This window comes from Nansenia antarctica, assembly GCF_963989245.1.
Source record: "Nansenia antarctica genome assembly, chromosome: 7".
NCBI classification, from domain to species: domain Eukaryota; kingdom Metazoa; phylum Chordata; class Actinopteri; order Argentiniformes; family Microstomatidae; genus Nansenia; species Nansenia antarctica.
Genome location: NC_137677.1, coordinates 19,066,012 through 19,089,745, shown reverse-complemented (window position 1 = coordinate 19,089,745; position 23,734 = coordinate 19,066,012). Strand labels below are relative to the sequence as shown.

General features: G+C 45.1%; 1 protein-coding gene across 1 annotated transcript; it reads right to left on the bottom strand.

The window, feature by feature from the left end:
• Positions 1–7,056: 7,056 nt before the first annotated feature.
• LOC308162477 (metalloendopeptidase OMA1, mitochondrial-like) lies at positions 7,057–22,473 on the bottom strand (the record flags this gene model as incomplete). The annotated part of the gene is made up of 6 exons (XM_080536627.1): positions 7,057–7,665; positions 12,747–12,896; positions 13,265–13,339; positions 13,608–13,736; positions 16,131–16,238; positions 22,402–22,473. 6 exons carry the CDS (start codon positions 22,471–22,473, stop codon positions 7,363–7,365), a joined length of 837 nt encoding a protein of 278 aa, XP_080392753.1. The 3' UTR covers positions 7,057–7,362.
• Between the last annotated feature and the right edge of the window lie 1,261 nt (positions 22,474–23,734).

The window sequence follows — 23,734 nt, the reverse complement described above, 5'->3', positions numbered from 1 at the left end:
GCTCCTAATTCACTTGGATGAAGGGATGGGTAGTGTCTGAAATAATGAGCTCTCATAGATTCTAACTAACCGTTACTAATAGTACTCATTTCAAATGTAAAGTTCTAGTCTAGGAAACTCACAAGTTAAGAAGTCGCTTATTAAAAAGAAAAAAAAACGTCATAGAAATAAAGTTTCTTCTTGGGTTACAGAGCATGAATGAAAGCCACATGCAAAAGTAATTAAGAAACAGCCTGTCCTGCTAAAATAATTTCCTCAACTATTTTCATAATCTATAAAAAAAGAAGAACTTGGAGACCTTTTCACCACTAAGTGTATTAGACTAACCTACCCCTCTGTCTTGAGAAAATGGTATGGCTCTTCGCATGCTCGACATTTCTTATAAAATGAAGGAATCAGAAGAGAAAATACTACACTGTTATTATGTGAAACTGTAAACCTGGGTATTTTTTGGCCGCAGCATTAAGTGTCACGTTAAGTGTCACATCTCTCAACAACTCCAACTCTACACCCCCCCCTCTCCGACCCGATCTACCTCGCTGAATCTTTTCATCCCATTTTAATAACCGGACAGGACAGGACAAAAACACACTTCATCCTGAACATGTGAAGTTTTCATGCTGTTCCATACCGTTTAATTGTTATTTCATTTGATATATTTATATAAATGTAATACATAAATAAAAACATGAAAAACCGGCGTAATCGCCATCAACTACTAGCTGGAAGCTTATAAACAGGCGTTTTATTGGTTATTTCGTTTTGTGTTTACAAATGACATATCAAGTTATCCTGAGGTTCACGGACCATGGTGACATCAAAACTGTCTTGCGCCTTTGTGATGTCATAGACGGATGACGGCATAATAGCATTGGTAGACTATAAATACAGGTGAAACCTGGGATCACGTCAGTTAGAAAATAACATTTCATGAAGAGAAGATGACATCTAGAAGACATGATCTACTTGCTGAGAAGATGATATCTACAAGATATCTGACAAGCATTGTGGTGCATGCAGGTGATGGCACAGAGACAGTGAGGTAAGTCATTTGGTTACACATAAACTCAGTCATCCAATATGTTCACCAGAATTCACAGTCATGAATTGGAGTTTGTAGATAAAGCACTGATCCATAAGAATGGCCTCTGTTTACCTTCTGAGAGGGAACATAAACATCACATTTATTTTTTGTTTATTTTTATTTTTACTACTCGATCTTTTCAGTTTGCAAAGCGTCTTTGAGTCTCTAGAAAAGTCTAATGTATTATTATTATTATTATTATTGTCTTAAACAGGAGTAGGCCTTAATAAAAGTTGTCAACCACCTTGGATTAATTGATGAGTATTTGAAGTTGGTAAACAGCTTCACTGAGTGTATGGCTAGACAGGTCATGCAAATCTGCTCTATACTTCCCCCATCGCAGTGTGCAGGACGGTGGTGCGCTGCTGGGGGCGGACGTGCTGGACCGTTACTTGCCTGGGAGCCTGGGCGTCTACATCGTCACGTGGAACATGCAGAGAGAGAAGGTGAAGGGTCAGCGTGTTATTAAGTGTGCTTGCAGTAGCAAGCAGCGCTTATTAGTATTGTACATTTTCTTCTTTATTTATTATTCGAGCAAAATTGGACTCGGCTACTCGTCCCACAGTTTTGGCACTAGGTAGACATGAGAGGTCCATTTACCAAACCAACAGTAAATCATGTGTCATTTTCAGGGACCAAACAACCTAGAGGATCTTTTGTTTGAGTCTGAGCCTCAAGACGTGTACATCATTGGAGTCCAGGAGGGATGTCCAAACAGGTGTGTATGAGACGGCATGATTATGTTAATGAGTTATAACTAGTGTTGTTCCGATACCATTTTTTGATCCCGATACCGATACCGATACCTGACCGTGCAGTACTTGCCGATACCGAGTACCGATCCGATACCACGGCGTTTGAAAAAACTAAACAAAAAAACATGTTTTTTGAGCCGCATACTAACCTCGATGTAAAATTATTGCTAACACTTAGTCTGGCACTGCTCAAAACCTTTGTAAAACTCATAGGGCCGGTTTCAGAGACAAGGCTTAAGCCTAGTCCTGGACTAAATCACACTTTCAATGTAAAATCTCCATTGAAGATGTTTTTTAGTCTAGGATTAGGCTTAAGCCTTGTCTGTGAAACCGGCCCGTAAAGTTTTTGTAAAACTTAAGTAAAAAAAAAAATATATATATATATATATATACGTTTTTGTAAAGTACTCGCCGATACCGATACCAGCATTTTTGTGCGTATCGGTGGCCATGCCGATACTAGTATCGGTATCGGAACAACACTAGTTATAACGTCATAACAATGAGGTTAAGTGTTGTGAAAACTGAGGTGTTTATGTGCATGTGTGTCTGCGTGTGTTTGCATGTGTGTGTGTGTGTGTGTGTGTGTGTGTGCGTGAATGCGTGTGCGTGTATGTGTGTCTGCAGGTGTGTTTGCATGTGTGTGTGTGTGTATGTGCGTGTGTGTGCGTCTGTGTGTGTGTGTACGTGAATGCGTGTGTGTATGTGCGTCTGCATGTGTGTGTGTGTGTATGTGCGTGTGTGTGCGTCTGCGTGTGTGTTTGTGTGTGTCCGTGTGTGGGCGTGTGTGTATGTGTGTGTGTGTGTGTTTGCGTGTGTGTGTGTGTTTGTGTGTGTGTGTGTGTCACAGGCGGCAGTGGGAGGCCCGTCTCCAGGAGGTTCTGGGGTCGTGCTACGAGCTGCACCATGCCGCCGCCCACGGAGTTCTGTACCTCACCGTGTTCATCAGGAGGGACATCGCCTGGTTATGCACAGGTCCGGTCCAGAGAATGTTGTGTCAGATAGAATGTTTCATTGAGTGTCATTGACATTGCAGATGTTATATAACATGATCTGTCTAGCTACTACTGTGCATACACGTTTATCAAGCTACAATGCACATTTGTTTAGTGTCATAGTCTGACTGTGTGTGTGTGTGTGTGTATGTATGTGCGTGTGCGTCTGCGTGTGTGTGTGTGTGCGTGAATGTGTGTGCGTGTATGTGCGTCTGCATGTGTGTTTGCATGTGTGTGTGTGTATGTGCGTGTGTGTTTGTGTGTGTGTGTGTGCGTCTGCGTGTGTGTGTGTGTGTGTGTCTGGCAGGGGCGGAGCATGACACAGTCACTACGCGGGTCGTCCCTCTGATCAAGACCAAAGGGGCTCTGGGGATTGCTCTCACTTTCTTCGGGACTTCGTTCCTCTTCATCGCCTCCCATTTTACCTGTAAGAGAGGCCTCTGGGAAATGCAGTTCTGCTCAGGAAGAGATGCCATTGCATGACATGGGATTCTAAACAGGGAACAGAAAGCCCATTCCTTTTTTTTTTTATAGATTAGATTCAACTTTACTGTCATTGCAGAGTACAAGTACCAGACAACAAAATGCGACCGAAATTTGCATTTAGTCAGTTCTGATAGTCAGTTTACCCCATGGGGTGTGGGGGTGGGGTGCTGAAAGAAGCTGTGAAAGAAGCTGTTCTGGAGCCAGTATGTGTCATCCAGCCATGATGAGTGCTGCCCTAAGTATGATTGTACTGATTTAGTGATTTGTCTTTAGATGATGTAGCATTGTAGCATTGTTGAGCTTTTTTTTGTTTTTATGTCCATGTGTTCCAGCCGGAAAATCCAAAGTGTCTAAGAGGATCCGGGACTACAAGAAGATCATTAAAACACTTGCTCTTCCCAAATGCCTCCCTGACACACACCCTGACCTCTCCACAGCCTGTAAGTAGACCAGACTGAATGAATGAATGAATCTTTATTTCGAACAATGGTTAAAAAATAAAAATAATAATAAGGAAAAGTACAGGTATCACTGTTGGAAAGGGAGTAGGATGAAGCCTCAGCTTATCCTGTTCTACCCCTATCCCTCACTTCCAAGTGAGAACAATAATACTTAAATTATATAATCCATGAATTAATACATAAATTACAGTATCCACAGTACTAATCATTTTCCATTCTTCATATTGAAACAACACAAAATAAATAAATAAACATAATTTTCCATTCTTAATATTGAAACAACACAAAATAAATAAACAGACTAAACTGTGTTCTGGTGTTTCTTTACAGGGAAAGGGAGTGCTAATGTATTCCTCTTACTGCAATGTCATAGTCCATATTAAGTCAGGGGGACTGCTCTGTTTGTTCTCTGAACAACCTTTAACAACAAGGTATTTGCGTGGAAACATCAGTGTTAATGTCCGACTGTGTTCTATGTCTCTCAGCTGATGTGACCACCCACTTTGATGAGGTCTTCTGGTTCGGGGACTTCAATTTCCGCCTCAGTAAAGACCGTGTAGGGGTGATGAACATTCTGGACAAGACTGAAGGCCCAGACATGTCTGCACTGCTCCAGCACGACCAACTCTCTCAGGAGATGAAGGATGGTATGTTTATATACAGCTATAGTATGGTGTGTGTGTTTGATGGTGTGTCTGTGGTGGTGGTGTGTGTGTGTCTGTGGTGGTGGAGTGTGTGTCTGTCTCTCTCCCCCTCATCATCTCCCTCTCCCTGTCCTCCTCTCCCTCTCCTCCTCTCCCCTAATTGAGGTAGAGGTGCAGTGACGTAGAGGAGCAGCTTGGTGTTCTCATGCAATCTCACACAGGCTAATGAGTTTCCTCTGTCTCTCTCCCCTGGGACCCCGCACTCACACACTACCTTCTACAGCATACTGTATGTGTGAGTGTGAGTGTGTGTGTGTGTGCGTGTGAGTGTGCGTGTGAATGAGTGAGTGAGTGAGTGTGTGCGTGTGCGCAAGTGCGTGTGTGTAGTCAAAGACCCTACTACTCCGCACGGTAAATTTCCATCTGTGACATCCTCTTCAACAGTCCCCTCTGCTAACCCCAAAGATTAAATATTTTTCAAATCATCTATTTATTGACTCTTGCCAGCAGACATGATCTCTACTATAGAAAACACATGTCCTCTGGCTCCTCCGTCCCATAGTTTGTACAAAACTAGTTTATTATTATTCACCAACGTCATACATCTTTTAAAATGTCTCTGACACTAGAATACAGCGTATGATCATCCCTTACGGGAAAAATAAAACGCTTTTTTGTTTTTTTGAAGTATCTCAATAACAAACTGAGGATGGAACAGTCAGTCGTTTTCACACTCAATAAAATACACGGCTGGACGCACGCACACACACACACACACGCGCACACACACACACACACACACGCACACACACACACACACACACACACACACACACACATTCTACATTCACTCTCTTCTGAATTCCTTTGATGAATAATGAACAGGCTGGTCCAAACAGAACAGAGAGGCCTTGTGCTAACAAGGCCACCACGTCCCCATTGGAAGTCCTATCATTAACATGATAATAAGGGCTTCCATGGATTCAAACCCCTTCACTTCTTCCACATGTTGTTGTGTTATAGCCTCAATTTAAAATTTATTAAATTCAAATAATTTTCCATCAATCCACACACAATACCCCAGGATGACAAAGTGAACCACTTGAAATGTCTGTAAATGTATTAGAATTGAAATGAGAAATGCCTCATGTACAGTATGTAAGACATTTGTAATTGCAAATGCCACCGTTTCTGTAGAATGACCCATGTACAGTATGCCTCATGTACATTATGTACAGTATGCAGACCCTTGACACTCTTGAAATTATCTAAAATGCAAAAATGTCATCAACAAATCACTCAACATTTTACAGTTCACCTGCCTCAGGTTCCAGCAAGAGAATTGGACTATTGGTGAATGCAAAGATGAGCTCATTGTAGCTATTGGACAGCTGACCCTTCTGGTAGGAAAGAGACAGGAAAGAGATTACAGGAAAGAGACTGTTTCAACTGCTGATGCTGACAGGGACAAGGTTGATGTATTGAGAGGTCTAATTCATGAGTTTGAAAGCAGATATGAATCCCTCAAGTCATGTGATAAATGTTTTATTGTTTTTATCCTTCAATCTTGGCCTCAAGAAATGCAAGACCTCCCCAGTTTTGGCCACGCAACACTTAGTAACAGGGGCAGCCTCCTCTGTGTATGACTTGGTCAACATAGTGAAGACAAGTTACCCTTCCCCCAGGGACTACAGATGAAAATAAGCTCTGAGCTATTATCTGCCATACAATATGTATTGTGCATCGTCCCTGTCAAATAAACTAATAAACAAAAAAGCAGAGAGTTACTCCAACATTCAGAAAGTAATTCTGTTGTCCCTTACACTGCCCTTGAGCAGTGCTGCATGTGAGAGGGGATTTTCACATCTCAATATAAATAATTATGAAAAAGCAAGTACAGATCCCGCCTGTGAGACTCTGGCCTCTCATCCCTGATGCACATCCACTTGTCTAAGACGACAACAGAGACTTCTGACCCCAAAGCCAGCTGTTGACTTGTGGATGCAGACAGCTAATGGCTCAGGCTCAACCTGGGGGAAAGAAGTGGGCCTCCATCACCATCATCTACCATGTTTGAAAGAGAGGAACATAGTGAGGAGAGCAGTCAGGAGGGCAGTGATGACGACTGCGTGTAGGAGAACTGTACCTGACTGTGTGTAGGAGAACTGTACCTGACTGCGTGTAGGAGAACTGTACCTGACTGCGTGTAGGAGAACTGTACCTGACTGCGTGTAGGAGAACTGTACCTGACTGCTTGTAGGAGAACTGTACCTGACTGCGTGTAGGAGAACTGTACCTGACTGCTTGTAGGAGAACTGTACCTGACTGCGTGTAGGAGAACTGTACCTGACTGCTTGTAGGAGAACTGTACCTGACTGCTTGTAGGAGAACTGTACCTGACTGCGTGTAGGAGAACTGTACCTGACTGCTTGTAGGAACACTGTACCTGACTGCGTGTAGGAGAACTGTACCTGACTGCGTGTAGGAGAACTGTACCTGACTGCTTGTAGGAGAACTGTACCTGACTGCGTGTAGGAGAACTGTACCTGACTGCTTGTAGGAGAACTGTACCTGACTGCTTGTAGGAGAACTGTACCTGACTGCGTGTAGGAGAACTGTACCTGACTGCGTGTAGGAGAACTGTACCTGACTGCGTGTAGGAGAACTGTACCTGACTGCTTCGTAAGAACCTGCCCAAGGGAAGTGTAAGGGACAACAGAATGACTTTTCTGACTTTCTGAATGTAACTAATCTGCCTGTCGTCACTATGTTGACCGAGTCATACACAGAGGAGGGCGAGCAGCGCCAAGCAACATCTCCAGGTGCTCCTCTGAGAAACCAGACCAAAAGCGTTACGTGCACCCCTGTCTAAAACACAACAACATGTGGGAAAAGTGACGGGGTCTGAATACCTTTCCGAATGCACTGTGACTGTATTCACTTAACATGTACATCTCCTGTACACGGCCTCTGCTCCTCTTCCTGTTCTGGGTCTGGGCCCGGGCCTGGGGCTGCAGAGGCTAGGAGGGATGTCGCCAGACCCCCAGTGCGTGTGTGTGTGTGTGTGTGTAGCTGGACTCCCGCGGCGGTCTGGAGCGGGGTCTTCAGTCTCTCCTCCTCCCCCTTCCTCCCCCGCTCTTTGGCGTCGTCCAGCAGCAACCGGACGCTCCGGGAGAAGACGGCCCGGGGGTCGGTGGCGGGCAGCGCGGGACAGGCGCAGCTCTCCCTCAACCTCAGAGCCTCCAGAGAGAGAGAGAGAGAGAGAGAGTGAGTAAGTCAAATGTTTTTCTATAGCCCCTATCCCAGACCAGGGGTCACAAAGTGCTTTACATATATAAGAACATAATACAAGAGCAAAAGTTATAGCAGGTTAAAATAGGCAAACAAGTGAAAATAAGAACAAGTAACAAACAATAAGTGTACAACAATATCAACAGGACACAGAAAGACAAGCTTTTGGGGTTAGCCAAAAAAAGCCTGTCTATACAGGATAGTCTTTAGCTGTTTAAAAGCCTCGACCGAGACTGCTGATCTAAGATCCAAGGGAAGAGCATTCCAAAGTTTGGGAGCCACGGTTTGGAATGCTCGATCACCCTTGGTTTTTAATCTGGCACGTCGGGGGACAACCAACAAACCCTGGTCAGAGGACCTGAGAGACCTACTGGGGCTGTAAGGACGCAGTAGGTCACAGATGTAAGCAGGTAGAGAGAGAGAGAGCTAACCGCTAACAGCTAGGTTAGCTAGGCTAGCTAGGCTAGCACTTAAAGGAGCTCCTTCATCCTCATCCTCCCCCGAAACCTCATCGACCCCCCTCTCTTACTTACTGTCGCACTCAGCACCACACCCGCCACGGGGCCTGTGGGGGCTGGCTGTGGGGTTGTTTTCTAGGTGGAGAAAAGGCCCCGGTTTGGGCACTGCGTGAGGGCTGTTGGGCGGAGGCTGCGGTAAGCTCGGGACGTCTCCCAAGGTCGGAGGCTGAGAGACGCTAAGCTAAGCTAACCTTGAGCTAAACCTCCCGGCCTCTTCACAGAGAGCATCAGCGCATTACGTTTGTTTTCATCACAGCAGGCAGCCTTAGAGAGGAGGTGTTATAGGATCATCGTCTCAAGGCTGACACACAGACACACACACACACACTCACAGTAAATATCTCCCCGAACAATACAGTAATCACCAGTCCAGCGCCTGCAGACAGAACTCTGCAGGATCACTGTTTCTAGTGGTTAATTTCCCAGGCAGGGATTCAACAGGGGGGGTCCTACACACGCACGCGCGCACACACACACACACACACACACACACACACACTCCATTTAGTGGTGCAATTAGACAATTAGTAGTATACCCATCTGTTCCTCTCCTGCTTAGAGCAGTGGATGGTGTGGGGGGACTCTGTTCCAGGACCAGCACCCCCACCCAAGGTTAAACACACTCCTGCGTGTCACATGGGGTTACAAACAGACACACACGCGAGCACGCATGCACGCACGCACGCACACATATCCACACACACAAAATATCTACATTAAAGGCATCGTTCCGGTTGTTTTCATTTCATCATTCATTTCATTTTCCAGTGTTGTAGAATCACCCAGACACTTGTTTTCGGGCCCTATTTTCTTGAGCTTCCTGTGGCTGGCTCCTGGCGCTAGCATTTAGCCCTACCAGTGTAGCCCCAGAGCAAGCCAGCAGGAAGCTCATGTATGGAAATATGACCGAAAGAAACAAGTGTCTCACTCTGCAGCACTCCAAGTAAGTGGTAAAATGAGGTCGAACATCGGAAAAAAAAAACCTGACCCATCCCTTAATGTGGTTTGAAGTTGTGTGTCTCTCTTCTGCTTCACACCTCTTGAATTTCAGAGTGTAATAATCAGCCATGCTAGCATGCACTAAAACAGCCATGCTTACAATGCACTGAATCATGGCATTAGATTAAGGTGACCAGATTTCTCAGATGCAATCTGGGGACATTTCCAACTTTTTAGGAAAAATGTATACATTTTATCATGATGAAATACAGAAACGGGGACAATTGCTGTTTCATTTATTTTGACCTTATTTTGACCAATAAGACACAAGCAAGAATACTCAAGTGTAACAACTGGAATGTGCATCTCAACATTAGTGTCAGTGTACTGTAAGTGGTATTAAAAGTAATTCTTAGAACTGTTCAGGTTGACGAGCCAACCATCAACCAAGCGGGGGGTCTGGGGGTCCTCCCCCAGAAAAAAAGAGGATTTAACACTTAATTTCCTGCATTCTGGTGAATTTGTACACACTATTGTGCTTTTTATGCCCATTTTTATCTCCACTACCCTACTCATACTTTAAGCCTAACATAATGTTTAAGCCTAACATAAGACTAATGATGTTGTCAAAATTCTGTATATTGTATTGTATTTTTATTAATAATTTAAAACAACTTTATACACCCACTGCATATATTTCATTGTATTATTGAGACTGTCTGCGTGCTTTCCCCACGCTTGGATGTAATTCACTGAGTGGTGAAGAATGACCTTGTTATTGCTCCATTCAATCATAATGAGCTCGTTAATGGGGAACAATCAGGGCTGAAATGCTTTCTATTGAATGTAACGATCGTCCATTAACGGGTAATATGCATACATTGACGTTATAAAGGGGTGGAGGACCCCATGGGTAGGACCCTTGGCAGCAGGTTCGGTGACAATACAAGCCAAGATAAAAAAATAAAAAATAAAAATGAAATGCTTGAAACGGGGACTTTTCCGGGGACGGTTTGTTGTCGGGGACAGGTCACCCGAACCGGGGGTTGTCCCCGGAAATCAGGGACGTCTGGTCACCGTACATTAGATCCAACCGTAACACACACGCCTCAACATTCCTGTTCACAACATCCGGCCATTTTGTTTTTGTTTCCGCGTGGGAGAAACAAGGAAACGCTGTCATGTGAGCATCGGGGCAGGCCGTTGATTAGCGCTAGGCTAACTGCACTGTACTTGCACTGTTAGCACTGTACTAGCCTAGTAGAATTGTGCTAGCCTACTAGCATTGTACTAACCTACTATGGCATGGCCAGTGTGTGAGAAAATAGCAGTCAGGAGAATGAGGCTGGCAGGTCACTGCCAGAGACACCAGGAGCTGCCAGCCAGCAAACTGGTTCTGTGGGAGCCAACACACGGGCATCGATCACGAGGGTGTCCCACACTAACATACATGGACGTACTCAAGAAAGATGCAGGAGCGGAAAAGTACCGGCGAGCTAACCAGATGTATGGAGAATCAGGATGACTGGAAGCGCCCGAGGACGACCTAGTAGTAGTACTACCATTGTACTACTACACTCACCGTCAACATCCATCCAATCTGTGCCCAATACACAAACTGCACTGTACTTGCCTACTAGCACTCTACTAGCACTGTTAGCACTGTACTAGCCTACAAGCATTGTACTAGCCTACTAGCATTGTACTAGTAGAAGTCACCAAGTAGCAGTCACCTAGTCACTAATACATTGTGACTGAGTGAGCGGAGATACCTTTTTTCTAAGTCTGAAGTAAGTGAATTGTATCATTGTGTTTTTGGTAGTTGTGGGTTAGGAGTTGTGTTTCTGTTGAGGCTGTGAGGCCAGCTATTAAGCCTGGGCAGCAGTCACCTAGGCTTCATCCACACGGCAGTGAAATGTGACCCAAATCCTATTTTTTTGTCGACATGCGACTCAGGTCTCATTTATGCATGACTGTGTGAACAGCGCAAGTCACATGAAATCTGACATTTTAAAATCCGACATCTACTACCCCTCCGCACTGTGTCTCCTGAGACACCTGATTGATTGATACCCTTGTACTTCTCCAGTCTCTGTCTATTAAATAAAAAAGAGTAATTATTTCTATTACGATGACTGTCAATGGCCCCTGGCCTGAGCTAGATTACTCTTCCTGCTACGACTGGTGAATTGATGATTCACTTGCTTAGTCAAATGTATCGATTGTAAGTCGCTTTGGAATAAGGCGTCTGCTAAATGCCGTAAATGTAGATGTATACTAACCCACTAGCATTGTACTAGCACTGGCATTATAATAGCATTGTACTAGCCTACTAGTATTGTAATAGCATTGTACTACCCTACTAGCATTGTAATAGCATTGTACTACCCTACTAGTATTGTAATAGCATTGTACTAGCCTACTAGCATTGTGCTAACCTACTAGCATTGTACTAGCCTACTAGCGTTGTGCTAGCCTACTAGCATTGTACTAGCCTACTAACCCTGTACTAGATTCACCGTCAACATCCATCCTATCTGTTCCCAATACACAACCAGTCCATAGAAGAAGCCTAAACAATAAAATAACATGTTGAAGTTGTCGACTGGTCTGTGATGACGTAGGTCACGTTGTGTGTGTGTGAGAGAGAGAGAGATGGTAACATACAGTGGATCTAATGGGTTCATTCGTCTCTCTTGACAGGGGACGCTAACGCTCAATCTATTATTGAGGACACTGTTTTAACGAGGCGGGGGGGGCCTCAGCAGATGCCCCGGCCCTTAACGACGGACACCCGAAACATTTCCCTCCTCACCTGCTGAACCCCTTCTTTCTTTCCCCTCCCTCTCTCTCCCGCTGTCCTCCTCTCTCCGTGTCTACAGCACAGCCACATCTACACAGTCTGCTGGGGGGAGGAGGGGGAGGGAGGGAGGGGGGGAGGAGGGGGACGGAGGGAGGGAGGGAGGGCTCATTGTAATGGAGGAGGAACGGCATCACAACACATATGGACAACGTGGAGGGTTGGCTACCGTTCCTTACTCTGATCTACAGGACTCACACTACAACACACTCCTCTCCAGGTTGACTGGAGAAACGGCATGGTGTGTGTGTGTGTATGCGTGTGTCTCTCTCTCAGACACACACATGCACGCGCACACACACGCTGAACTCACTACGATTGACCCGAGAGGTGAGACCAGGAGTGTCCTTGTTCATCTCCGGCAAAACAGCAGCAACACAGAACCACATCTATCATAGAGACCAACACTAGCACAGCACACCCAACCTGGCAACATGGGAACCGGGACAATGCTGTGTGTGTGTGTGTGTGCGTACGACGTACGTCTGTAGTGTGTGTGTGTGTGTGTGTGTGTGTGCGTGCGTACGTCTGTAGTGTGTGTGTGTGTGTGTGTGTGTGTGTGTGTGTACGTCTGTAGTGTGTGTGTGTGTGCGCGCGTGCGTACGTCTGTAATATGTGTGTGTGTGTGTGTGTGTGTGCGTACGTAGTGTGTGTGTGTGTGTGCGTCTGTAGTGTGTGTGTGTGTGTGTGTGTGTGTGTGAGAGGTGTGTTACCTCTGGCACCAGCCTGTCCAGCTGGGTGACTCTGTTCCTGTGTGAGGGGTGTGTGGAGAGCCACTCGGGCACGCTGGGCTCTCCTGTCAGCTGGTCCCGGACCTCCATCTGCTGCCAGAACACCGGACCGGCCCGCACGTCTGCACACGCCTGGGGATAAGATACGGTAGAGACAGGGGTTACACACACACGCGTGCGCATGTACAGTCACGCACGCACACACACAAAACACAAAGGGCTACACCAATGCACATGACCGCTCGCTGTCCTGAGCAACTGGTTGTCGTGGAAACGGGCCGGCGCGCATCCTTCTGTCTGCTTGGGTAGAGCGGGGTTGATTATTTCCACTAGGCAACAGCACCATCTAGTGTATTGTAGGGGAGACTACAGTGTTACTACTGTAGTAGCATGGTGAGCACGAGAGAGAGAGAGAGAGAGAGAGAGAGAGAGAGAGAGAGAGAGAGAGAGAGAGAGAGAGAGAGAGAGAGAGAGAGAGAGAGAGAGAGAGAGGTTAGTACCTTGGCAGCAAGCTGCAACCCAACCTGGTCAGCTTCTGCCTCCAACTTCCTACTGTAGGGACGATCAACCATGAACTGGGAGGGAGAGAGAGAGAGAGAGAGAGAGAGAGAGAGAGAGAGAGAGAGAGAGAGAGAGAGAGAGAGAGAGAGAGAGAGAGAGAGAGATGTTAATTATAAAAACAAATTCAAGCATAAAAGGCTGTCCTTATTCCAAGGAAATAGCTGTCCTTCATGTGGTCGACCACCAGTAAACAGAGCTGATTCCTCTTATGTAGGAGGCCTGTCAGCTCAGTAGTGAACCAGGGCTATCTCGTCTCGTCTCGTATGTATGAGTGTGTCTCACCTCTATGAGTTTGCTCTGTATCCATTGGGTCAGCAGAGCTAGGCTGTCTCGGGGACACACGGCCCAGATGGCCGTCAGCAGGATCAGAGACAACAAGTCCACAACATGACACATGCTGGCCTGCTCCGCCTGAGAGGGGGGAGAGGGGAGTTGGGAGGGGATGGGAAGGGATAGGGTGGAGAGGAGGAGGGTAGAGAGGGATGGGGGGAGGGAGGTGAAAGGGGGGTTGGGGGGGAGAGGGGAGAGGGAAGGGGGAGGGAAAGGGGGGGTTGGGGGGGAGGTGAGAGGGGGGGAGGGGGGAGAGAGAGGGGAATACAAACATACATGGTAGCACAACTTGTCAGAGAGAGAGAGACCGAGAGAGAGAGAGAGAGGAGGAGAAGGAGTATTGATCACTCGTCTATTTCAGCTGAACTTTTAGTACTTGCAGAGATTTGGAGATTTAAGTCTCGAAATCCAATAGAATGTGGGTCCAGCTGAGCCCATCGACCTTCTCTCTTATCTAATTACATTCTCAGTGCAGCGTTTCCTCAAAGGACTTTAAACCTTCGCAATGCAGACACGCAATTGCACCTCAAACGTATTCTCTGATCGTACAATCGACCTAAAAATCTACAAGTTTACATCTGTAACCCAGTTGTGATATGGCCTGCCCCAGCTGTTGGTATTTCAAGATCTTGGTTGAAAAGGCTTCCTTCCACACACACACACGCACACACACACACACACACACACACACACACACATATAGATAGACATAGAGACACCCACACACACACACAGACAGACGGACATAGACACGCACACACACACACAGACAGACGAACATAGACACACACACACAGACAGACAGACAGACGAACATAGACACGCACGCACGCCAGGGTTTCCGTTAACCGGTAATTACCGGTCTTTGTCCGGTAAAATTTGTTGAAGTCCGACAAATTTAAAACTCGTCGGTCATAATGTCCGGTGAAAATAATTCCCTCTAAGCACAATTTGAATACAATTCGCTAAAGTTCACATTCTGATTCCTTCTATTTTAAAAAAGACGAATATATAGGCTATGTATTTCTTTTATTATGATATGATTTGACGCCGGCATGATGATGACTCCTAATGTGTAGGCTAGCCTATGCGAAACAGCGGCGGCAGGGTTGCCAGATGGGATTGACAATACAGCCTAACCAGTCTATTACCGCTAAACCCAGTAGCCCATTCGGCGATAACCCGGCCCATCTGGCAACCCTGCCAACCCGGCCACCATAATAATACGCAAACGTTGCAGCTCAAAGTGCACCATAGCGAGCGATTAAATTAATGTAAACATGGCAAGACAAAGTAAGCTTAACAATTACTTCATGAAACCAAGCTACAATGAGTCTGAGGAGAAGTCTGACTGTAAAGAGATGGAGGCGGCTTGAGGGTTCAGAGTTGAATGGAAAGAAACTTTCCCCTGGCTGCGTTTAGATGAGGAAGGAAAAATGTTCTGCTCACCGTGCAAAAAATCGGGGAGGAATAACGGATTCACGAGAGGAGCAACAAATATGAGAATGTCGGCTCTCACTGATCACAGGCGGTGCAGTGAGCACATCGGCGGTCAGTTTGAGGCAACAGCAAACCACTATGAAAGGCCACTGTGAGCAGGCTAATGAAACGGCTAACAATAAGCTGCACTCTCAGCTACAAGTTGCATTTCACATGGCAAAAAATGGCATCGCATGTCATCAGTATGTGGGACTGACTGAGCTACTGAAAGCAGTTAAGGCTCCAGATTTTGTCTTGAGTGAGGGCATTTACCGCCACAGCGACTCCGTTGATGACATGGAAAGGGCACTGGAAGATGTTGTGATGGATCAGCTGGATGAAAAGCTAAAGGGGAGTGACTTCATTGGAATTATCATTGATGAGACAGTAAATATCACAGTGGACAAGAAGCTGATTATATACGTGAAGTTGGAAATAAAAGGAAGAGTTGAGACATGTTTTCTGGGCAATTATGATGTGCACTCCGGGACCGCACAGTGTATATTTGACAAAGTGGTGGAGGTGCTCCGCGAGAGAGGTGTGGAGCTGTCCCGCGTCATTGGCCTGGGCTCGGATGGGGCCAGTGTAATGATGGGGAAGCGTGCTGGAGTTGGTGCTCTTCTGAAGAAACAGAGTGCGTTTTCCATTCAGGTGCACTGTGGTGCCCACCGAGTTGCGCTGGCCGCGCTAGATGCTGCAAAGGCTGTTGACCAGGTAGGAGCCTATATTATACAGCTATATTATATTTTAATATGATGACCGGAATATCTCACGTTTGTCCGGTAAATCAAAATCTTCCTGGACACGATGACCGGCGGCAATTTTTTCTAACGGAAACCCTGACGCACGCACACACACACACACACACACACACTCACACACACAGACGGACATACACACACGCACAAAAAAATACAGAGGCACATAGACGCATGCAGACACACACAGATGCGTACACACACACACACACACACACACACAGGGGTGTGTACTCACAGAGTGTCCCATGACGGCGTGGGCCATCTCATGTCCCAGGATGAAGGTCAGCTGATGCACGTCTGCCACCGCCTCCAACATCCCCGTGAACATAAACACCTTACCATTCTAGACACACACACACACACATAAACACCTTACCGTTCTACACACACACACACATAAACACCTTACCGTTCTACACACACACACACATAAACACCGTACCATTCTACACACACACACACACACACACACACACACATAAACACCTTACCGTTCTACACACACACACACACACATAAACACCTTACCATTCTACACACACACACACACACACACACATAAACACCTTACCGTTCTACACACACACACACACACACCTTACCTTTCTACACACACACACACACACACACACACACACACACACACACATAAACACCTTACCATTCTACACACACACACACACACATAAACACCTTACCGTTCTACACACACACACACACACATAAACACCTTACCGTTCTACACACACATAAACACCTTACCATTCTATAGACACACTCTCACACACACACATCTCTCTCTCTCTCTCTCTCTCTCTCTCTCTCTCTGTGCGCATGCGTGTGTGTCGGGAGTGTTTGAGCGAGCGAGCGGTTTTGACTGAGCGGTTTGCGTGAGTTAAAACTTTCTGAAAGTTATTTCTATCTTCTATCTGTGTGTCTATTATATATGTACGTTTTGTTTGTCGTTTGTTTAGTGTTGTTAGTTTAGGTTTGGTGGGTTTTGGAGCGCGTAGCAGCCACCAGTTCTTCTGGTCGGCATGCCACCTGCTGCCATGGGGTTTGAACGCCTGACGCGGAGACACGCTATAAAGCTCTCTCCGGGACCAAACTGCACCGTGGAAGAGTGTAGTTTAGCCGTCGGAGCTGTTGTCGGGCATGACAGTGTGAGATCTGCATCGCGGATGAACAACGCAGTTGTAATTTTTTGGGACTGTGTTGATAAAGTGAATTTGATGGTGGAGGAGGGAGTGGTTGTCCAGGACACCTTTATCCCTGTGTTTCCTTTAGTAAGTCAAGCACAAAGGATAACGATATCTAATGTTCCTCCTTTTGTGAGAAATTAGGTTCTGGAGAGGGAACTGGCTAGGCACGGTCAGTTAGTGTCCCAGGTGAAGATGATTTCACTGGGTTGTAAATCCCCTCTGTTAAAGCATGTGGTATCTTTCAGAAGACAGGTTTTCATGATTTTGAAAAATGGAATAAGTGATCTGAATTTATCAATGAAGTTTAGAGTGGATGACTTCGATTATATTATTTATATAACTTCAGATACAATTAAATGCTTTGGGTGTGGGATGGAAGGTCACATGATTAGGTCCTGTCCTAATAAAAGGCCTGGGCCCACTGAGCAAACACCGCCGTCAACCAGGGCAGGCCCAAGTAGCTCAAGCACCAACAAGAGTCGAGAGAGAACCTCTGGGAAGAAAGAGACAGGAGAAGGGTTGGTGGAGAAGACAGGACAGGCTCAGAAGGTGCAGGAGGAGGGGATAGACCTGGTGGAGAAGACAGGACAGGCTCAGAAGGTGCAGGAGGAGGGGATAGACCTGGTGGAGGAGACAGAACAAGGTCAGAAGGTGCAGGAGGAGAGGAGAGGCCTAGGCCTGGTGGAGGAGACAGGGGGGGGTGAGCAGGAGGAGGGGATAGACCTGGTAGAGGGGGCAGAACAGGGTGAGCAGGTGCAGGAGAAAAGGGGAGGTTTGGTAGTGGAGGCAGGAATAAATGTGATAACGGGAAAGGGGAAGAGGAAGCCGAAGGCTGTTGAGAAGGTCACTGTGGTCGAGGAGGGTGAAGAAGTGGGAGGTCAGAAGACAGGGGTCGGAATTGAAGAAAGAATCAGACTGGGCAAACGGGCTGGTCTAGCTACTGGAGAAGTAGAGGATAACGCAAATGAGGAGGAAATGGAACTTAATGCTGATGGTATCAAAACTACCCAAAAAAGGAAAACTGAGGTCAGTCAATCTGACTCTAGAGCAAAAAAAGAGTGCCAACCAGAGCGGGAGGCAGTCATTGACAGTGGAGACTCGGACGTCGGGGATGATGTGGAGTCTCTGCCTCCCACTCAGTCTCAGGCTGACAGGAGGGATGGTTATTCTTTAAATAGAATAAAACGTTTTCTACAGGATACGAAAGGCACAAGGGCAGTTAAGGTGGAACGTGGCTAATGAAACGCAATGACATGAACGATGAAGGTTTCTCTGAGCAGGAGATTTATCGTTTAAAGAAAATTGTCCAAAAGTCAAGAACAAAAATCTCCAATGAGGGTTAAGTTATCTGGTCTCTTTTTAGTATTTTATGTCCTGCAGTTTGGATATTTTATCATGGCAGAATTCAAAATAGGTACTCTAAATCTAAATGGTGCAAGGGATGATGCAAAGAGGGCATCTCTCTATCAATTAATGGACTTAAAGGGTATTGATGTGATGCTTATCCAAGAGACACACAGCACTGAGGACAACACAGTGGCTTGGAAAAGAGAATGGAAGGGAGAAATAGTTTTAAGCCATAACACCAGTAATAGTGGTGGAGTGGGGATTTTATTTTCCAGTAATTTTTTACCACAGTCATGTGAGATTGAGGAGGTTGTAAAGGGACGTCTTTTAAAAGTAAGAGTTTTATATGAGAAGGTGAAAATTGTATTTATTGTTGTTTATGCCCCAAATGTTGGTTTGGAAAGAGTGTGTTTTTTAGACTCTTTGGCTGATGTTATTAAGGGGTGTGATAATGAAGAATTTTTATTTCTGGGAGGGGATTTTAACTGTACTGTTAACCCCGTTTTAGATAGGAATCACCAAGAGCCTCACTCTGCATCTCGTAGTCGTCTCTCTAGGGTAATTGAGACGTATGAACTGTGTGATGTGTGGAGGCGGATGCATCAAAAGAAGAAGCAATACACTTGGGTTCATACTAGGGATGATGTTTTATCAATGGCCAGACTTGATCGGTTTTATTGTTTTAAACACCATTTTAGTGTTTTTAAAAGTTGTTATATAACTCCTGTTGGTTTTACTGATCATTCTCTTGTGTACTGCTCTGTTTTTATCAAGTGTGTGAAACCACAAAGTGCTTATTGGCATTTTAATGTCTCTTTTAACTGATAAACATTTTAGGAACGCTCTTACCTATTTATGGAAGGTTCATAAGCAGACAGAGGACAGTTTTACCTCAATACAGCAGTGGTGGGATGTGGGGAAGTGCAAGATTAAGCAGTTTTGCCAACAGTACACTCAAAATGTTACTAGAGATATAGCCAGATCTATGAAGGCTCTAGAGATTGATGTGGAGGAGCTTCAAGAGCTCGCAGAATCCACAGGAGATCGAGGCCATATTGGGGCTCTCAAAGCTAAAAAGTCTGCTCTGGCTGACCTGTTAGGTATCTCAGCACAGGGTGCTCTGGTGAGGTCACGTTTTAGAAACATTTCGGAGATGGATGCATCTTCCCGTTTCTTTTTTGGTCTGGAGCACAAGAATGGTCAGAAGAGGCTCATCCACAGCATGCGCTCAGACACAGGTCATATACTGTCTGAGTCCACTGACATCAGGAGGCATGCTGTTGGATTTTATAGTAGCCTCTTCCAGTCTGAACTTGGAGAGGAGCAGGAGGTATCGCATGATTTTTATGAAGGTCTACCAAAGGTAGAAAAAGAGTCCAGCGCAGAGCTGGAGGCGGATGTGTCTCTTGATGAGCTTCATACTGCCCTGCAGAGCATGGAAAATGGGAAAGCTCCAGGTATAGATGGGTTGCCTGTGGAGTTTTATAAGAGAATGTGGTCAGTGATGGGGGAGGATCTCCTGATGGTACTCAGAGATAGTCTCACTGGAGGACAGCTGCCGCTGAGCTGCAGGAGGGCAGTAATTACGCTGTTGCCAAAGAAGGGAGACTTAATGGAGATTAAGAACTGGAGGCCTGTCTCACTTCTGTGTACCGAGTATAAGCTCCTCTCCAAGGTGTTAGCTACCAGGCTGAGAGAGGTAATGGGGAAGGTGATCCACCGTGACCAGACCTATTGTGTGCCTAACAGGTTGATCAGTGACAATGTTTTTTTTGATTCGGGATTTTCTTGACATCTCTAGTGCTTTGGGGTTGGAAACTGGTCTTATTTCCATAGACCAGGAGAAGGCTTTTGACAGGGTTGAACATCAGTACTTGTGGAAAACTCTGGAGGCTTTTGGTTTCAGCCCAGGTCTCATAGCCAAGATCAAGGCCATGTACAGTAACATTGAGAGTGTGCTAAAGATTAATGGTGGTTTGAGTGCTCCTTTTAAAATTCAGAGGGGTATTAGGCAGGGGTGTTCTTTGTCGGGAATGCTGTATTCCCTGGCATTTGAACCCCTGCTACACAGACTCAGGGCAAGCCTCTCTGGTGTAAGTGTCCCTGGATGCATCGCACCTTTTAAGCTATCAGCATATGCAGACGATTTGGTTATTTTTATAAGTAAACAGGAGGATATTAATGTGTTAGTTGAAAATGTGGAACGTTTTGCTTTGATTTCATCGGCTAAGGTCAATTGGGGGAAGAGCGAAGCACTCATGGTAGGTAACTTGAGTAGTAGACTCATTTTACCAGGGGGCCTGCATTGGAAGAAGGGAGGGCTTAAATATGTGGGTGTGTTTTTAGGGGATGATACTTTTAAATGTAAAAACTGGGAGAACGTACTAGAAATAGCTCAAGGTCGTTTAAAGAAATGGAAATGGATTGTACCAAACATGTCGTATAGGGGTCGTGTTTTGGTAATTGTAACCCCTGCCATAATGGGCGGGGCCTGAGTTCTATTTTAAATAAGTGGCGGTATTACCTGTAATAATAAACTATTCAAATTATGACGATCAGTGCCTCCATTAACTATGTGGAAGTATTTTAAATAGGACTTCCTTTTTAATCCTTTTAATGTATTTATGTTTTAATTATCATATGAATTGCCTATTACCTGTTTATGACACAACACAGTGGCTTTAAATGCAAATACCAAAGGGTATATATTTATTTACTAAATGCTAAATTTAAAGTGTTGGTAGTCAATTATAATGTTATACAAAGTCAATAGACAATATTCACAATACAATGTCAACAGACAATATCACAATATCACATAACAAAATATAGGCTCAAAGCCTATTCCAATTCCTTTCAAGGAAATAAATGTAATGTTTCCAATAAACTCAAAGTCAACTCAAAGGATTCACAATTGTACAATATATCATTCAGTAAAATAAAAAGGTGGGCCCACACTCACACACACACACGCACTCTGTAACTCAGTCCATTAACTAGTGTTACCGTTGCAGCTGACGGTGCTTGTGAGCGGGGGGCCTTGAAACTGTTATGGCCACTTCACTCGTCCACACGAGGTCCAAACAAAAGCTTGTGCGTGGTTCAGTACTCACGTAACCTCGTGGGGAACTCGTAGGTAAACGAGGGGTTTGAAAGATGGTGTAAAAAGAGGCAGAGATGAGGGGGATGAGGTCCAGCGCTCTCCCAAGAGCGCAGGAGAATGATTGAAGTACACTGACGCGAAGATTCAATGGACGGTCTCGAGTTACCCCAGGCGATTGGAAACGGTCTCCGTTGTCCAACGGAGAGCTTTCCTTTGGCTTGCTCTCTCGACTTCCAATTCTGAATTAACAGAATACACTGAGCTACAAAATCCAATAGCTATTTCGTTTTGATAAAGCTAGAAACAATTTATCACTCAGCAAAGGCTCGCAACATACTAACGTAATTATGCTAAGCTAACCGCTAGCCGCGATTAGCTCTACAGTAAAATATAACATACTACAACGAGTAGATGTAGCTTATAAACAAACACCAGACATATGTATTTACCTCTGGTAGCTTCAATGTGCACCAACATCCAAAAGAATAACTGTTCGTTGATTCCCGAATTGTTAAGGGTGGGCAGGGTCTTGTGCACCTGTGCAGTAGGGGTGCAACTTTCCGACTCCAGTTCATTCAGAGACTTTTCTATGGGCCAAAAGACTTGGTGTGGAGGCCGGTGGCTTGTGCCATACTACAACGGCTTGGAGGACTGGGACTGTCGAATTCTCTGTTTTTAATGGATTTTAGCAGTGCTCGTTTAAATGTTCTACCTGTTTTTTACCGTGTGCTTTTTAAAATATGGAGTTTGTTCGAGAAAGGACCACTGGATTACTCAAAGTCATTGTTCTGGTTGTTGAAAGAGCCAGTTGTACTGGGAGCGCGTTTGGATGTAGCTGGTGGGCCGGGACTGACACTCTCCGAACAGCTCTGCAGGTCAAAGGTCACCACTTTGGGACATGTTGTGGATTTGACAGGGGCAAACATGGACAATGCTGCTGCCCTGGCTTCGCGTTTGGAGGTGAAATCCATCAGGATGGTCAATATGATGCTGGGAAAATGGAGGCAGGGGCTCAGTGAGATAGAACGTCGCATGTTGACAGAGTATAAAAACGGGTCTCTTCATCCTAGTGATGAGGATCTTTTTCCTACAGTTAAGCTGCAGCCTGATTTTAAAAACTGAACAGGGCCTCTTTTAGCAATAGGAGATGTTTCTGGTGTGTTTCTTGATGTGGTTAAAGGTAAATGTATGTACAGACTGTTGGTCAAGGTTCTCCACAAAGAGAAGCTCAACGGGAGAGGTGATACTCCCTGGAGAGCACACTTTGGTCTCAGTGATGAGGTGAAACCAGAGTGGCGAGCACTGTACAAACCACCATTATTCAAAAAAATTGACGATCTGCAGTGGAGGGTTTTACATGGCATAGTGGCTATCAATGCTTTTATTTCCGTATTGAACCCTAATGTCTCACATGACTGTCCTTATTGTGCGCAAAGGGAGACAGTGTTTCACTGTTTTCTAGATTGCCCCAGGCTGTTGCCTCTGTTAGGTTTAGTAAAGAGACTTTTCCAGTCTGGTAAAGAGGTGTTCTCGAAAGAGAGGTACATTTTGGGTTTTAAATACAGCAAAAAAGAAAAAAACAAGTGTCATCTGTTTAATTTCATTTTAGGGAGAGCAAAGATGGCTCTGTATCTCAGTAGGAGAAATAAAGTAAAACAGGTCTCGGATCATGATGCTGTATGTCTTTTTAAAAAGATGATCAAGGCCAGACTGGGCATAGATTTTAACTATTACAGAGCTATGAACAATTTGGATCAGTTCGCCATTATATGGGCACATGAGGGAGTGTTGTGCTCTGTAATAGTGGATGAGCTGGCATTGGCAACTGAGCTGACTTGATTTTTTGTTTTGTTGTGTTTTTAAGAATTGTTTATCAAATCGTCTGTAGTTTTTTTCTTGAAGGGAAGACGAGTGTTATGTACAGGTAATTGTGTAATGCTTTTTGCTGTAATGTCAGAATGATATGTAAATAAAGTGTCATTAAAATTCTCTCTCTCTCTCTACTTTGTTTCAATAAATAGTCTTAAACTACTCAGAACTATATTCTTCATTTTTAGTATCCAACAAGTACGGTAGCTTAATAAACAACACATTCAACAACATTCATCACATCAACCTAAACACACACTAATACACCTAAATACTAACAATATTGCACATTAGGTTACTTGACTCATTGCATAGCTG